The sequence below is a fragment of the Stylophora pistillata genome, chromosome 5 (assembly GCF_964205215.1).
Source record: "Stylophora pistillata chromosome 5, jaStyPist1.2, whole genome shotgun sequence".
NCBI lineage: Eukaryota > Metazoa > Cnidaria > Anthozoa > Scleractinia > Pocilloporidae > Stylophora > Stylophora pistillata.
In genome coordinates, this window is record NC_142523.1 from 28,333,346 (window position 1) to 28,350,958 (window position 17,613).

General features: G+C 38.4%; 2 protein-coding genes and 1 long non-coding RNA gene across 17 annotated transcripts in view; 1 reads left to right on the forward strand and 2 right to left on the reverse strand.

The window, feature by feature from the left end:
- Positions 1–19: 19 nt before the first annotated feature.
- Positions 20–7,879, forward strand: LOC148731252 (uncharacterized). Of its 4 annotated transcripts, none has more exons than XR_016001337.1 (7): positions 20–155; positions 1,299–1,371; positions 1,719–1,761; positions 2,024–2,167; positions 2,610–2,672; positions 3,519–3,698; positions 6,120–7,879. It is a non-coding gene; the product is annotated as an uncharacterized LOC148731252 (long non-coding RNA). The 4 variants fall into 4 exon arrangements; XR_016001339.1 differs by having other exon boundaries at positions 3,552–3,698; XR_016001336.1 differs by having other exon boundaries at positions 2,024–2,162.
- Positions 7,880–8,810: 931 nt separating this feature from the next.
- Positions 8,811–14,385, reverse strand: LOC148731253 (target of rapamycin complex 2 subunit MAPKAP1-like). 2 transcript variants are annotated; one of them, XM_088760428.1, is made up of 4 exons: positions 11,162–12,249; positions 10,557–10,636; positions 9,418–9,561; positions 8,811–9,025 (listed from the first exon to the last, which is right to left on the reverse strand). In XM_088760428.1, the coding sequence occupies exons 1-3, from the start codon at positions 11,190–11,192 to the stop codon at positions 9,454–9,456; spliced, it is 219 nt and encodes a 72-aa protein (XP_088616554.1). In that variant the 5' UTR covers positions 11,193–12,249; the 3' UTR covers positions 8,811–9,025; positions 9,418–9,453. The 2 variants fall into 2 exon arrangements, with proteins under 2 accessions (XP_088616554.1, XP_088616553.1); XM_088760427.1 differs by lacking the exons at positions 8,811–9,025; positions 9,418–9,561 and adding exons at positions 10,021–10,365; positions 14,328–14,385 and having other exon boundaries at positions 11,162–11,270.
- A 67-nt stretch (positions 14,386–14,452) lies between these two features.
- Positions 14,453–17,613, reverse strand: part of LOC111346036 (target of rapamycin complex 2 subunit MAPKAP1-like) — a 103,448-nt gene continuing 100,287 nt past the window's right edge. For all 11 annotated transcript variants that reach the window (XM_088760324.1, XM_088760323.1, XM_088760322.1 and 8 more), the window contains 2 exons: positions 17,066–17,210; positions 14,453–14,670 (listed from right to left, as the gene is read on the reverse strand). In XM_088760324.1, the coding sequence (XP_088616450.1) occupies positions 14,558–14,670; positions 17,066–17,210 (258 nt within the window). In that variant the 3' untranslated portion in view covers positions 14,453–14,557. The remainder of the gene's footprint in view (positions 14,671–17,065; positions 17,211–17,613) is intronic.

Sequence of the window (17,613 nt, forward strand, 5' to 3'; positions counted from 1 at the left end):
GGATACGTCATGGCGTAGGTGTGAACACATGTTACGGCCGATCGAACTAAAGGGCTTACTGGTAGTCACTGCAGTGCGTCGATTTTTAAGGGATTTGCGAAAGAAAATGGCAAAAAGCGAAAGGCTGCAGATTCAGAAGCTAATGGAGGATCAAGGTAAGTAGAAAATGCTAAAGATTATTTCAATTTACGGTCGTTATAAAGGTTATGTTTACAATTTTGCAAGCGATTAACATCGATTTGAGAGTTCCTATTGTTTATTAAGTAGTCAGATATTCTTGGTCAATTACAAAGTCGAGGGGGATTAAGTGGAACAAGTTTTTTCAAGAGTACAGTAGCTGCGGTATTGCTGTGCGATCTTTTATCGATCTAGGTAACAAATACCGGGAAGTTCACAATGGAGCGTTGAATAAGAAAATCATACTTCGTTCTTCAAAGAACACAGACCAAGGCGGGGTATTCTGACCCACTGTAAGGCAGCTAAAAAGAGGCTGATTTCCAACATTTGCCACTACTTTAAATATTTTTATTGATATCATTAATTCAACTGAAAATAAGGCCTTTAAATAAACAATGAGGTCCGTGAATTCGATTCATAAATGTTCTCATCCCGGTCATTTCGCGTCGTTTACATAATTTTGGTGACAAGTAGGGGGGTTTGTTTGTTTCGTTGTAGCCTTAATCTGTTCTTTATACTTCACGAAAATATTCTCAGTTCAAATGTCTTTTACAAAAAATGTTCGTTTTTGAAATTCAACTCTAATTGTAGCGGCGTTTCAGCGGTTCAAAGTTTGCCAAAGTCCCATACATCTACTGTAATTTTAGCTTGGAACCATTAATGCATTTCCACGCAAAGCAAACTGCACTGGGTTTTAGGGGTTTTTCACTTTTTAGCCTAAACATAGTAATTTTAGCCTATACACAGTATCTGTCAACTATCACATGGGATACACATTAATTATTTTGAATAAGGTAAGAAAATCTTATCAAGATTTAAGCTCTCAAGCTGACCCGTGAGAGAAAATTTAACTTGTAGTTAACCATACTGTCCATATTTCAGTTAAAAATGGACATTTCGCGTTAGTGAAAACACAATAACACTCGCTTTAAGCATTCTTACGTGGTTTGACATTAAATTTCTGGAGAATGCTTGGGGATTTCATCGTGGGGTGACCTAGAGAAATGAATTACAGTGAGATGATTTAAATAGCATTCAAAAAGTTACTGCACTTACTGGTCGAACTTTAAGCAGAATCCATGATTAACATAATGCTTATCTTGTTTTATTGTCTTAATCAGCTTCTATTGAGGAAGAACAGAAGAAGCTAGCTAAAGCAGTTGAATCAAGTTACCAAAAAGAATCACTGTCAAGGTAAATATAAACTACAAGACAAATTAGATTGGACATAAGGTTGGAAATCTTTTAAAAAATGAATAAATAACTTCTCCACACAAGGACCTAGTCTCCTAACTGAGCATTTAACATTCACCCTTAATTTTGCTGAAAATCAGGTCTTTTGCAAGAAGTTCACATGGCCAAATGTTGATAAACAATCATGAAGTTCAATTACTTAAAATTTTCTTTCTTTTGGTATGTACACTTGTTTTGAAGGCTGTGCATGGAACTTTCTTAACACTTTGTGTCCAAGGACTTAATATTTTATAACTTCTGGACAATTACGTAGAGTTAACACCAAGAAACTGGATTCCTTTTTGCAGACATTTATCTTCAAAGCATGTGCAAGACGCTGAATCCTGTAATGTAAGTATAATAATCTGTTGTTTTATGATGTTTACTGATTGCTGCATTCTCCAAATGTTAAGTTTAGTTGAGGAGATTTCAGAAGGCCATGGCCATGCGTAAATTGGTGGATGTTGATGTACTTGATATAGACGTGTAACGCCCAGTTGTATTATGTTTCTTTTAAATTAGAAAACATAACTTAACGCAGATTTGAAACTAGGACACATCCTGTCTAAACTGCGGTCATTAATATGCAGAGTTTACTAATTGTTTATTCCAGGGCCTGTCTGAAATTGTGAGAAGACTGCAGGTATTAGATGGTAAAGTAGACCTCTAGCTAAAACAAGGGTGTGACCAAAATAGGAAGTTAAACACCATGGGCCAAAGCAGGAGTGAGACACCAAATGCCAAAATAAAAGGTGAGGTGAGACAAAATTCGTGTTCGCCTTTTACTCTTAGTATTTGAATGACAATGGAAGCTCCCCTTACGGACACCCATATTACAGGCACATCTTCAGTCTAAATTCTGAACAAAAACTTCTTCCATAATACATGTACAGTATCCTTCATCAGCATGAGGAAGGCTGTTCTTAAGGTGTCCATATTATTATTATTACAATAGAGGGTTGACTGTGCTGAACTACAAAATTATGCACATCTCTATATTAAGCAATCAGTTATTTCACCTGCCTCTAGTGATAACTCAAACTGTATTTCACCTGCCTCTAGTGACAACTCAAACTGTAGTCAGTATAAAGATAAATTAATATCTGAGGAGCAGTGTTATTTGGCCTATCATCAATAAAGTGATATGGCAATCTTTAACAATTTTATTAATGACTTTTTTAACATAATTCTGTTCACAGTCACCGAGCAGCTCTTTAGTTGAAAGTGGCAATGAAGCCGACGATGAGAATAGTTCAGATTTTGTAAGGAAAACTGCTTATATTTTATTACATAATTTGGTTATAATCTCTTGGCTTGTCATGTATGTCATTGTGAAATCGAAGTTCCCAATGTTTAAGTGTAAAATTATCATACCTTTTATCAAGTCGAATCTGAGAAGGGTCTATATAAATGCATCATTTTCAAATGTGTGGCCTTTTCTTCTTCATTTTTGATAATTTGGGAAGATTTCTTTGTAACAAAGTATTATTTTTCCAGGCATTTCTCTCCAGTAGTTCACATTCAAATTTTGTTACTATGGATTAAAATATTTACACAAATTTCCATTGAATTGCAAAGCACGGAATATGAAATAAAAAGAATGAATGGTAGGTCATATAACACATGAAACATGCTGGAATCAATTAAAATTGGTTCTCATTAACAAATTTCAGAACATGCTTAATTAGGGGAAGAGATTTTTCTTCATGAATCAGTAGGAGGAAATGGGCAATCATTAGGGGTTTCTGTATGCAAATGTTTACCATTGTTGTTTCAGTGTTTGTAACAATGATTATTATTGTGGGCATTGAAAGAGCCTGATTCCTAATCTGGTCACTTGCATTTTACAGCGAGCAGAAATCAACATTTTAGGGATACCATTATATTTGCACTTTTGAGGACAACCAATGTTGAATGACACAACCCTTGGGGAACAACATTAATTGACAAAAAGTGATAATTATATAATTATGTTGGCTACATTTTGTAATGAATCCATTCATCTGTGTAGTTATCATCATAATGCCCAATTGTCATATTTGTCATAAGTCGTGATCCCTTCTTAGATTTTGCTTTTAAGGAAATACTGTTTTATTCTATTCATCAAGTTGTTCAATGACATTGACCTTCTTGGGTTGAAGGCACCACCAAAGGAACCAACAAGGTATGCTACGCGCCTTGCTGGAGTGCTTTTCTCAAAGGAGGAGCTACTTGATGGCATGCTGCCCCCAGTAAACACAAAGTTGGGTCAGAAAGCGCTGGATCTGAGACAGTCTTGTTAATTAAAAGTAAGTATCATCATAGTGGCTTTAAGAGGCATATTATAGACATCTGTGTTGTCGAGTCTTGAGACCTACAATTTAGTCTCAATGAAAACTCAATTTAAAGAGAGGAATTTGAAGTTTGTTACCACATGAGAATCCATCTTTTCAACAAAATTTCTGAGATTGTAAGGAAACAATTGAAAGGTAGTGTCAATATCTTCATTCCAACTAACCTGTACACGTAAGCTCATCCTCGGAGACCCAGGGGCTGAGTGGATTTCAAGTTAGGGCATGAAGAGCCCCTGGGGACATTGTCTTACAAGACTAGTTCCAAACGGTCGCAGTCGTTCTGCCATCTGATTGGTGCCAGAAAATCTTTGTGTTTTTCTGCCCAATCAGTGTGAAGTGTGCTTTAGAGTCCTTTCGTGTGTTTTAACACGGACATATACTAGTAGCCCAGTTGCTCGCCATGTTTGTTGCGACCGTGCGACAGAGATTTGCTTGAGGTGAAAAGTTTCAGTCTCGGCACACAACGTAAGAGAAATCGATCAGATTGTCCGCGAAAATCTTACCGGAAATTATACTGAATACTTTCGCAGGTATCACTAGAGAACGTGTTTTAAAGTTTGCGAGGTTTGTATACCACACGATGGTTGCAGTCATTGATATGCAGTAACTGGTTTGAACCCGGGGGTAACATGTGAAGGTGTAGTCTGATCGTCCGGGTGAGTGTAGTCCTGAGAAGGACTGTTGTCGGTGGCAGTGACAGACGTTTCGACAACCTGTGCGGAAGTCATCATCAGAGTCAAGTGAGTGATTGTTGTCAGTAGAATGTTCTTATTCCAGTTCGTGTGAAATGATCGGTTGGTTTTGCCGTGATGTTAGGACTACACTCAGGACTACACTCACCCGGACGATCAGACTACACCTTCACAGTCATTGATATGTCGCTTAAAACGATAAACGAGATTTAAGCTTAAATCTTCCTAGATTTTTTGCATAATTTGCTGTGACTGAAACTTTGCCAATCCCGTGAAGTTATTTCCTCGCACGGGCCACGCAGGTATGTCGAGCAACTGGTACTTGCGAAACTTTCTGTGCATGCCAAACTCTAATCTCATCTTCGCTCGAAAAAAAAGAAAAGCTATGCGTGGAAATATTTGCTTATTAGATGTGGGTAGATGACCCTGTCCTACTAAGCTGACATTTGCAATAAAGCAAACCCGCCCTTTCCATCCAATATTTCTTGGTCTTTGGTTCTGTTTTTCCCACTGAAAACAGCATCGGATCGATTCCCAATGATCAAAGGTACTTAACTTGGTCTTCAGCAATCGACATACTGAGGTGAAATGACAATGACCAAGGGACTAGAAGAGAATCCGTGGCCTTCCTGGCTCAAGAATTTCAACACTCTAGACAGCAGTTGAGAGATTAAGCTCTTTCCAAACCCCTTCGGTAACTGCCCGAAAACATCTCTCCTTCCCACGATGTTCTCGTTAATAAGTTTCATGTTCAGATTTTAATTAGCAAACCGGAAACACAGCTAAGCTTTCTCTTAGCACTTGCTGGAGGTCGTCCACGAACTTAACGTTCTCTGCAACCTTGGCCGTATTGTGAATGACTTTACTACTAAGACTAGATTTTGGCGCGCAGAGAAAGCAGAAAGCTACGTAGCCGAAAGCGCCAGTTGCTCGACATACCTGCGTGGCCCGTGCGACGAAATAACTTCAGGGGATTGGCAAAGTTTCAGTCACAGCAAATTATGCAAAAAATCTAGAAAGATTCAAGCTTAAATCTAGTTTAACGTTTAAAGCGACATATCAATGACTGCAACCATCGTGTGGTATACAAACCTCGCAAACTTTAAAACACGTTCTCTAGTGATACCTGCGAAAGTATTCAGTATAATTTCCGGTAAGATTTTCGCGGACAATCTGATCGATTTCTCTTACGTTGTGTGCCGAGACTGAAACTTTTCACCTCAAGCAAATCTCTGTCGCACGGTCGCAACAAACATGGCGAGCAACTGGGCTACTAGTATATGTCCGTGTTAAAACACACGAAAGGACTCTAAAGCACACTTCACACTGATTGGGCAGAAAAACACAAAGATTTTCTGGCACCAATCAGATGGCAGAACGACTGCGACCGTTTGGAACTAGTCTTGTAAGACAATGTCCCCAGGGGCTCTTCATGCCCTAACTTGAAATCCACTCAGCCCCTGGGTCTCCGAGGATGACGTACGCTATAAGTTGCTGTTCGCCCACGACATATGTGGTTTGCTTTTAAAGTATTTTAAGCAGGAGATTTGTTCAAGGAGTTAATAAAGTAAAAAGAAATGTTATTGTCACAAGTCTATAAAGATTTATTATTAGTTTTAATGTCATTACCTATGACAAATTAAAATTCTTTAATTGTCTAACATTTTGTTTCATTTTTTTCTAGGATGCATTGTCATGAAATATTCCCAGAAAACTGTTGATAGACACTGGAAAGAAATAAGAAGGGCTATAAACCAAAAGTGTAACGATTTAAGAAAAAAGCATGTATATGTAGATTAATTTTGTATTACAAGATCGCTGAATAATCTTGATATAAAAGTAAAGATTTACTACTGCGTATTTCAATAACATGCCAACTCAAAAATTCAAACCTCAACTGACAAATGTGTTTTTCACTACTGTCAATCAAATGTTCGGTGGCTCCTCCCAGCTTCCAACTACTGTCGAGTACTGTTTTGTTGTCTGAACGGTGCTCATTGATTTGATTACCGTGCCCTCGGCTGTAGTCGGAAGCTGGGAAGAGTCGCTGAGCACAACATTTGGGAGGCCAGTAGTAACTTCGGAGGAAAGAGAGATTGATAATCATCAGGTACGTTGTAGTACATTTCTCAACATTTAGGGCGTGTCCATCTATCCTAAGAGAAAGATAAAAGAATCAGCAAGGATGGGCTCCAGAATTGGCTCAATTTGTCCGAAAACGTTTTGTTTTTTGTTTTTGTTTTAACTTAAACACCTCTCGAAGTGGATGTATTTGAAGGAGCTGTGAAGCTTTTGTAAATGCTGATGTGTCTGCTCTTTGCATTTTTGGCAAGGAAATAAGACAGTAATGCGCACGCTCAATGAATGCACTTTTTCTGTTGACGTCCCCAGATCCACTTTTTTTCACTTTTATGATCAGTGAGTATAAACTATTAACCGAAGTAGGGGTGGGTAGCAGTGGATATTTACTGAGCTGCAAATGTTTATGCATAAATTAAAACAGTAAGATAAAACAACACTTAAAGATGATTTTAACTCACTAACTCCTGAAACGAATGCAATATTTTTTGGGGTGCATATCTTGTGTGAATTGCTCTAAGTTAAATGGCGAAGGATTTTCAAAGTTGAGTTGCCATCTACAGCGCATCTTCAACGCTATGCACCGTTTCACCAAAACCAACCACCCCCCTCCCCCCACCACACAGACGCACACACACACACGCACACACACACACATACACACACGCGCGCGCGCGCGCGCACGAACAAACACACACACAACCACATTTTTTTTTAGAAACTATGTAAGCTTTTAAATATCTTCAGGATGGTACATTTGAAACTATTGACACAGATGGAGATGGTGGTATTTCACCAGATGAGTTGGCGGAAGGACTTGATATCTCTCTGCTAATTGCTAACCGATATGTGGTCGCTTTTGACAAGAATCGAGACGGAGAGCTTGATTTTGAGGGTAAGACAAAAACTAAAATTCATATACACTAAAAGCAGTCCCTTTGCTCAGTGCGAATCCTTTATTACCCAAGGCAAGTCTGTAAATATCAAAGAAAATGATGTCTCCATATTCTCGTTCCCACAGCCATTCGGTTGCTCTGGCTACGCGACCAAAAGAAAAAGGAATCTGGAAACAAGAATGAGGTTCTTATTTTTTTACGATGCCAATCTCCGTTAACTCACACAATGGAATGCACCGCTTAAAATTGTCTCATGGCCTAAAATTATCCCCAAATTGAACTTATTTTGCAGTATTTTCAAACTTACCACTACATGAACAGTGATGCTATAGTTAAACCTCAATAAATGGGTGTAGCTTACAAGAAAGTGCCAGGAAGTACCCACAAAAAGATTTACATATCTATGCATGGTGTAAAACTTCAAGCTCTATTTGGTTGTAATAAATACTATAAATGCAGCCATTTGGGAGATGTGTTCTGAGCTCTGATTTTAATGTTTCTTACTCACAAACCTGTTAAACAATTAAAACATGGGGCGAATGTGCTTCCTAATAAGGCTACGTTCACACTTGGTGTCCGAGCATTAGTGATTGCGAACTTCCCGTTTAACTGGTCACAAGTTTTGAGATTTTCAAGGGATTTAATATTCCGCTCCGTCCCGATTGAGAAAGACTTCTAGGTGCTTTAAATGAAGAGTAGATCTACGGAAGGATACTTGATTTGGAAAGCGATGGTCTTCAACACCTTAAAGCGACGGAAGGAGATCTGGTGAACAGTCTGGTGAATGATACTGCGATTTGCAAACGTGATATGACTTCAGTGGAGCTTTACCAATTTTGGACCATTCTTTGGCCCGGTAAATATTTTATGTGGTCATGGGTTAAGTCGCCCTGTAGTCATTTCAAATCTTTTTCTTTTTTAAATTTTTCGGGTAACATGACTCAAATTTCGGGCAACATGACTCAGGCCTTGAACAAGAAGCCATTGTTATCATGGCAACAAGAGTGCTGCAACCTTAAAATGGGCATTTTTATGCATCCCCCCGTGTGCCTAACTGCATGCAAAATTTGAAGGGGTGTTGAAAATTTTCATTTCCTAAGATGTTTGATTCTTGCAGACTTGTTCTTGACTACTGTTATTTATTTAAACTTGAGGAGAATTTCTAACATTAAATACCGTACTTCCTCGAAAAATGTTGGGTAAAAAAGGGGGCATTTATTGTAGGAAGGGTGCCTGATCAAGGGGGGCACTTGTTATTCTCCTGTAATGACTCTGCTGTAGGTTTAAAATGATCTTAAGTGGCAGGAGAAACAGGTTTTTCTTGTATCCCTACGATTTAAGTGAGTTAGGGACAAGGGAGATTGCTTTATGGACTCTGTGGCTTCGGGTGGGGGGGGGGGGTGCTCATAGGAGTGTGGGCACTTATTTGAGGAAATACAGTATAATTTTTCTTAATCATTTAATAGTGTGAGTAAGCTTCAGTGGTTCTTGTTACAATGGCTATGATCTTTAAGATCTTCTTTTGTCAGATTTTCTTCCTTTTGAAGACAAGTATTCTGATCTTTTCCCACTCATGTTGGACTTGATAATGTGATTGACCTGTTCCACTATTTCTCTTGGCAAAACAAACAAACAAACAAATATAAACAACAACAACAAAATTAATGTTGAAAAAACACTTTTTGTACATCAGGTAAAATTGTTGCCCAATCATTGAACCCTTCGATGCCTTAGGCTGACTAAAATATAATTTCTCCCTACAATATCAAGCCTGAATCAAACAGTAAGGTATCGAGAATAAAGGAAATGATCACCACCAATACAGAGGCTCTTGATTGTTAATATGGAGAATATGCATACTGATGTCTACAAAAAAAACATGGTAGGCTAGCAAATAATAATCAACTTACTACCAAAAATTGACTGTCTCAAATGCTCTTTGGTGTGAAAAATGCTGTTTGTTGTGATAAATTACTGTATGCAAAGAAAAAGACAGAAAATTTCTCACCTGCATCATCAGCATCAGTTTCAAAGTGGTAGTGTTTAAACTCGTGCATTTTGACTGAAGTAAACTATTCTGAACACAGATTTTCCATTGTTCTTCACTTCATTTAGGTCACAAGCAACCACATTTTCCATATCTATTGAAGTCTTAACAAAAAGTGATTTTACAAGTTAGTATTAAAAGAAGAGGTAACAGGACAAATCAGATAAGAAAAAGTTAACATTGTACTGAGGGGGACATTGGGGTTTGCAGTGTTGGGGTGCTGACTCTTCTTTTTTTTTAATGGAGTATTGTGGTGTAGAACAACTTGCATTCTGGTGTTGCAGTGATCTCAAAATTTACGGTATATGATGTTTGTAATTTCAAATCAACAGTTTTTGGTGAAATAAACCATTCCCAGTGTTGCAGTTTATTCTTTTGAACAAAATATGCGATACATTTGAGTTAAACTTTAATTAACATTAGCCAACTAGCCCCAGGCCACATTTGTTAATATTTCACTTGACTTATGGACCTCTACAACACGCACTATCGCCAGCCAAAGACCAGCACCTGGTAAAGATGAGTGAAACCAGACCAGATAAATCCTGAGGCTTAAACTATATCATAGTGTCGGTGTGTGTTGATAATATTTCTTGCAGTGATGCGGTGTTTATTCTATTTTGTTTGCAATGTTGTGGTATTCAGAACACTCCATGTTCCCCTCTGTACTTGAGGCAACAGCTCATGCAGCTAGAGTTTATCTTGGTAGCATGAACTGACTTTTATTTCACCCCCCCCCATCCCCTCCTTAGATTGGGATGCCAGTACACCACAAGGTTTCCCTGCAGCATTTGATCTGAGGCTTCCCTGATAATTAATCCCAGTATCCATTCACACTCTATTCTCATCACTTGTCTGTGTTGGTCACTCATGGGTGAGGTAGAAAGGGTAGCTAAGGACCTGTCTACCTGTGGGGTGAGGCAGACAGGGTAGCTAAGGACCTGTCTACCTGTGGGGTGAGGCACAAAGGGTAGCTCAGGACCTGTCTAACTGGCAAAATGCAGTCAAGTGGAAACCTGCATATTTTTTTTGTTTTGCAGCCATGATCAAAATATTCTCTCCAAATTTGAACAGATGTACTGTCAGTGATAATACTTACAAATTTTTGTTTTCCCCAAAACTTTTTTGCTGACTTGGGTTGAAGTACTGGGTCAATTTCTATCTTCTCAAGAGAAACTCCTGGAGGGCAACAGAGAAAGTGATCAATAAAGAAGTTAAGGTGGCTCAATGGGGTTTTTTGGCTGGGCGAACAATGGGTACGAAAATGGCGCGAGCTTTTAAATGGAATCAAATATGTAAACAAACATGGCGGCTTCACGTGAGTGCACAATTTTTGTCACATGATCGCGAAGTTTACTTGACGAGAGTGAAACGGCATCGATACTTTCCAGTAATGAGCACAATATTGACAGTGAAAGACCAGAAGTTTACTCAACGCCTACACAACATCCGTAATGCGTCAGGTCGCTTTCGGAAAGTGGAAGCGATCGAAACCAGAAAAGAAACAAAAATAAAAAGGTTACACGGAGGGTTCAAAACGTGGAATGCCAAAAGGAAGCTCCAGTATGATAACATATCGAAGGAAAACGAACCCCCAGCAAAACGAATGAGACGAGCACGTGAGGTCAGTACATTTTTCTTTATTCGGAAGTCTTAATTTTTGGTAAGATCTTCCTGTCAAGCTTGTCCTAATTATCGGCCTACCTGTTCTGTTGACTCCAACCCTGATTCCCATCAGCAGAATAAAGCTAAGAGGAAGGCGAACCTGCCACAAGGATCCAGACTGGTGGACTTAGAAACCCTTACAGATGGTCTGAAGGAATGCTTATTTTAAAATTACGGTAAATTCTCACTATTTTTAACTGCACCATAGCATATTTTACACCATTATCATATAAAAGAACATAACAAATACTGAGGATGGAGTCTTTTTTCCCTGTTAGTTTACAGTGTATTTTACAATATTTCTAGGCCCTTTGTCTCTTGGCAATGTTTTTGAAGAACAGCACAGTGGCTTAGCAAGCATGTTTACTGTTATATGCAGCCAATGCAATGCGGAAAACACCATTAAAACATCAAAAGAGCACAGATCTGGTGCACGCGGTCCATTGACCTTTGATGTGAACACGAGAGCTGCCCTTGGCTGTTTACACACAGGAGTGGGCAACACCCATTTAAACAATTTACTTTCAATCCTCAATGTGCCTGCACTGAACTCATCAACTTCTAAAAATCGGGAAAGAGAAGCTGGAAAGGCAATAGAGCTAGTAGCAAAAAATAGTTGCCAGCAATTCCTAAACCTTGAACGAGAGAAGGCAATTGAAAATGGCAACAAGCCTGACCAGAACAATTTGGTACCTATTGCCTGTTCTTAGTAGTAGTAGTAGTTACGACATGGGGTGGCAGAAACGGGGGCGAGGTTTCAACTCTAAGACCGGACATGCTGCAGTCATGGGCCTTTCAACTGGTAAGGTCCTTGACTACACAACAAAAACTTAAATGTGCTGCTCCTGTGATGAAGCTAAAAAGGCAGGAAAACAACCAAATCACCACGAAAATCATTCAGGCTCTTCAAAGTCAATGGAGTCTTTAGCTGCAGTTGAACTTTTCAATGAGGTAACTAAATCAAATGTCAAATTTTCAATTTACACTGGGGATGATGACTCAATGACTGAATCTCACCTAAAGCAAAAGGTACCCTATGGTGTGGAAAAATGGAGTGACACAGTTCACATAAAAAAGATCCCTTACAACATGCCTATACAACTTGAGCCAATGAAGTAACTTCCCCAACAGTTCAGTGTTGTCACAGAAAGTCATAAATTACGTTGTCAAATCCTTTACATACTGTATTGCACAAAATAAGGGGGATGCTACAAACATAAAATCTGCAATTCAAAGCATTGTGCCTCATGCATTTAGTGACCATACTGGTTGTAGAGAAACATGGTGTTGATACAAGAAAGACCCTTCTCATTATTGTCACAGAGATCTTCCCTATGGCAAAGACCTCCAAGGAGATAGCACAAACACCAGATTTCAGAAACCTCAAAAAACGAGGGCAAAGAAGGTACCATGTATGAAAGTGGCATTGGCCTGAACCTAAACTCTTCTGCGACAACACTGGAGTTGAACAATTCTGAACTTTCAATCACTGATCTTTATGATGTAACCGCTGCTGTCACGAAACAACAACAAGAACAGTACGAAAATGCAGTTCCGAAATACACTTCGAGACCCACAGTTCAAAAGGAAAAATTTGATGACAGTAAATTTTATCACTTTGTTTCATTTGACATCGAGACAAATTCAACGGGAAAATCAGCAGAAGTATGTCAGCTCGCTGCCGTGGATAGGTCAGGTAAACAATTCTCATGTTATATTCTACCAACCAGAGACAGATTCTCACGAGTCAAAGGTCAACAAACTTACAGTTAAAACTGTCAATGGAATCCGCCGACTTTTCAAAGATAATCGAGTAGTAGAAGCCTTTGAGTTATCGCAAGTACTTAGGCAGTTCTTAACTTTTTTGAGGGCCAACATAGATTCAGCTTCAACACGATCCACAAAGCCTGTTTGCACAATCTTGGCTGGACACAACGCCGCCACACTTGATATTCCAATACTTCTTCGAAACGGTGGCGAAAATTTTATCGCGGAGCTCAGTTCCATCCAGTTTGCAGACACTCTGACACTGATGAAATCACTGATCAAAAGCAAGCACTCTTCCATCCATAACGCAGAAGGTAAATTTCCAAAGCCTGGGCAGAGTTCTGTTTACGAACATTTATTTCAAACCACCTTTGATGCCCACGACGCCCTAGAGGACGTGATCGCTCTTCGAAGAATCTTGCTTTCGCCTAGGTTGGCTTTGTCTGATGAAATGCTGGTGAACAGAAGTTCTGTAATCTCTGTCAAGGACGCCGCCGAAGACCTGAAATATCTTGACAACCGTCTTCAGAGACTCCTGTCTTTTCGAGGAAAGCTGTACAACCCAGGTCATGCGGATAGCCCAATAAAGCAAAGCATTGCCGAAAAAATTGCTGGCAGTGGCTTAAGATATGTGGATTTAAATAATTTGTACCAACGATTTGGACGGAAAGGTCTTGTGTGTATTTTGACGAGACCGCCATTGTCCAGTCGCTCATCGCTTCCAAGGGTCACAAACACGACGAGAATAGTCTCCGCAATTTTGAAACACTTCGAAGAGATTTCCAAGGATTCTGCGGCATAGTAAATTAAGGTATGTTCTCAACTGACTTTCAGGTCAAACGCAGTTTGTACAAAAACGTCAAAGATAATGACCGCCCGTGTTTACACACTTGCTCTCGACAAAACCGCGTGGTTCGAAAGTTCGCGCATGCTCAAATAGCGATCTTGGCGAGTTCCTATTCTGATCACGTGGTTGTTATTGAGGTGAGAAAATAGAAAGTTCCCCCTCAGACTTCTCGTATTTCCTTCGGTGAAATTCCTTAAAATTTGGCAGAGATGTTATACCCTTTTAGCTTTCCTTGCTGTGAATTTATCAGAAAAACTTGTAGGACAAGTTTTTCGCTCAGCCAAAAAACAACAAAAATGTTAAAAGCGAAAAAACTACATCGACAACCCCTATTTTTTTCGATTTCAAAAGTTTCGTCTTGTCAGACTCTACCTGGTCGGAGAATAATAGAAAATTTTACCGAAGGAAATTGAAGAAAATTGAAATCAAAGTCAAACAGACGTCAAAAAATGGCGATATTTGAGTAGTTTTAATTTGGGACTAAAAGCCTTGACTTCAGAGGTGACTGTTGTACAGCAAATTTAGGCCCTTGTTTTTTATATTTCAGTAGCTTTGATTTGAAAAATAGCAAAAACAACGAGAAAAACTAACTTTCGATTGATGTCACTGGCGCGCGCTTCGTGATCTTGCATAACCCTATTGAGCCACCTTAAGTGAGTTAGGGACAAGGGAGATTGCTTTATGGACTCTGTGGCTTAAGGGGGGGGGGGTGGGTGGGTGCTCATTGGAGTGTGGGCACTTATTTGAGAAAATACAGTATAATTTTTAATAATCAGTCATTTAATAGTGTGAGTAAGCTTCAGTAGTTCTAGTTACAATGGCTATGATCTTAAAGATCTTTTGTCAGATTTTCTTTCTTTTGAAGACAAGTATTCTGATCTTTTCCCACTCATGTTGGACTTGATAATGTGATTGACTTGTTCCACTATTTCTCCTGGCAAAACAAACAAACAAACAAACAAATATAAACAACAACAACAAAATTCTAATCAGAGAATGTTTAGAAATACATTTGATAATAAAAATTAACGGTAAAAAACTACGACGTTTCGAAGTCTGCATGACCTCATTATCAAGTAAAATGTTAAAACTGATGTAAAATTGTAGTTCAGAGATTATATACAAATAAAATGTGATAACTTCATTAGAATAATGAAAGCCACGATGCCAAATATTCAAGCCGCAACAGCCTTCCTTTCAACATTGAACGAATGCCATCCTGCCATACAGTTCACAATGGAAATTGCTGAAAACAACAAGCTTCCATTCCTCGGTATGATGATTGAGAAAAACGGTTGCCACCTGACAACAAGCGTATATCATAAACCAACTGATACAGGACTGCTCTTACATTACCAGAGCCATGTCGATCAGCGTTACAAAAGATCTCTGCTGAATACAATGCTGAACCGAGCTTACCGCCTGTCATCAACGAAAGAATCTTTTACGAAGGAATGCCAGCATCTCAAGCGGATGTTTACTAAGCTTAAGTACCCAGTGAAACTCATCAACTCAGCTATCGCCTGCTACTACGAAATGTTAGGGCTAATTAAAAGGACTTGTAGAGGTCTGGATGATACTACGACTCTGAGAACTCTTTACTGCGCGTTAGTTCGATCGAATGTTGAATACTGCTCTGCTGTATGGTCACCCTACACCAAAAGGAACATAGAAAAAGTTGAAAAAGTACAAAGAAGAGCAACCAAGTTCATTTTAAAGACTGAGGACAATTATGAGACTCGTTTAAAGAAGCTAAATCTGATGTCACTAGAAAATAGGAGATTTCTAGCTGATGTTACTTTTTTATATAAAGCTCTCAATGGAATAAGTAACATCAATATCGATTCATACGTAGATTTTTATTCTAATGCGGATCATTATTCTTTTAGGAAATACGATGATTTATCTCTTAAGAAGAAATATGCGAGAACAAATCCACTTAAATACAGTTTTTTTCACAGAATAGTTGACTCCTGGAATCTTTTGCCCTATGATACTCGTAAGGCAGCAAGTGTTGATGTTTTCAAGCGGGGAGTCAAGAAATGTTTACTGGATCGTGCATTAAATTAGTTATTATTGTTGAACTATTGATTTTATTTTGATTTTATACTTTACTTTGTAACTTATTTTAGTAGATATTCATTGGTGATCTGTTCTTTATGGGGTCCTGGACTCCTTTACAGATTATCCGTATGGCTATTTATATTAGTTTTGTTATGTATTACTATTAATGCCATTAAATTGTAATAAATAAATAAATCCAAAGCCGTCACGAAACCCCAACTGAACTTGACGCGGCTACACAAAAACCTGTCAGAATAACTTTACCATTTAAAGACCAAAAATCGGCCGACACAGTAAGACATCAGCTGAAAGATCTTGGCCGGAAAATCGGAACTGACCTACAACCAGTTTTCACGAGTCGTAAGATCGAGGGAAAGCTCAAGATACAAGAAGAGAAGCCCGCTTTAATTAACCACCAATGCGTTGTTTACACTTTTAAATGTGATTCGTGCGATGCGGATTATATCGGTTATACCACACGCCATCTTCATCAACGCATAGAAGAACATAAAGCCTCTGTCATTGGCAAGCATCTGAAAGAAGCCCACAGTGTAGCGTCCACTAGCCTAGAGGAAATGTTTTCCGTTCTCAAGAAATGCCGCGGAAAAATGGACTGCCTAATTCACGAAATGCTATTCATTCGCGAACAAAAACCAAAGCTAAACACGCAGTCTGACTCAATACGTGCAAAAGTATTTATTTAAACATATACTGCACGATCTGACATGCTAAACACCAATAACAATGAACGCTCATTATTCTAATGAAGTTATCACATTTTATTTGAATATAATCTCTGAACTACAATTTTACATCAGTTTTAACATTTTACTTGATAATGAGGTCATGCAGACTTCGAAACGTCGTAGTTTTTTACCGTTAATTTTTATTATCAAACAACAAAATTAATGTTGAAAAAACATTTTTCACACATCAGGGAAAATTGTTCCCTAATCATTGAAGCCTTTGATGCTTGAGGCTGACTAAAATCTAATTTCTCCTTACAATATCAACCCTGAGTCAAACAGTAAGGTATTGAGAATATAGGAAATGATCACCAACAATACAGAGACTCTTGATTGTTAATATGGAGAATATGCATACTGATGTCCACAAAAAAAAAAAAAAAAAAAAAACTGGTAGGCTAGGAAATAATAATCAACTTACTACCAAAAATAGACTATCTCAAATGCTCTCTGCTGTGAAAAATGCTGTTTGCTGTGATAAATTACTGTATGCAAAGAAAAAGACAGAAAATTTCTCACCTGCATCATCAGCATCAGTTTCAAAGTCGTAGTGTTTAAACTCGTGTGCATTTTGACTGAAGTAAACTATTCTGAACACAGATTTTCCATTGTTCTTCACTTCATTTAGGTCACAAGCAACCACATTTTCCATATCTATTGAAGTCTTAAAAAAAAGTGATTTTACAAGTTAGTATTAAAAGGAAGAGGTAACAGGACAAATCAGATAAAAAAGTTAACATTGTCCTGAGGGGGACATTGGGGTTTGCAGTGTTGGGGTGCTGACTCTTTTTTTTTTAATGAAGTAATGTGGTGTAGAACAACTTGCATTCTGGTGTTGCAGTGATCTCAAACTTTACGGTATATGATGTTTGTAATTTCAAATCAACAGTTTTTGGTGAAATAAACGATTCCCAGTGTTGCAGTTTATTCTTCAATAGATTTTCAAAACCCAGCCGCAGTTAGTTTTTGAACAAAATATGCGATACATTTGAGTTAAACTTTAATTAACATTACCTAACTAGCCCCAGGCCATGTTTGTTAATATTTCACTTGACTTATGGACCTCT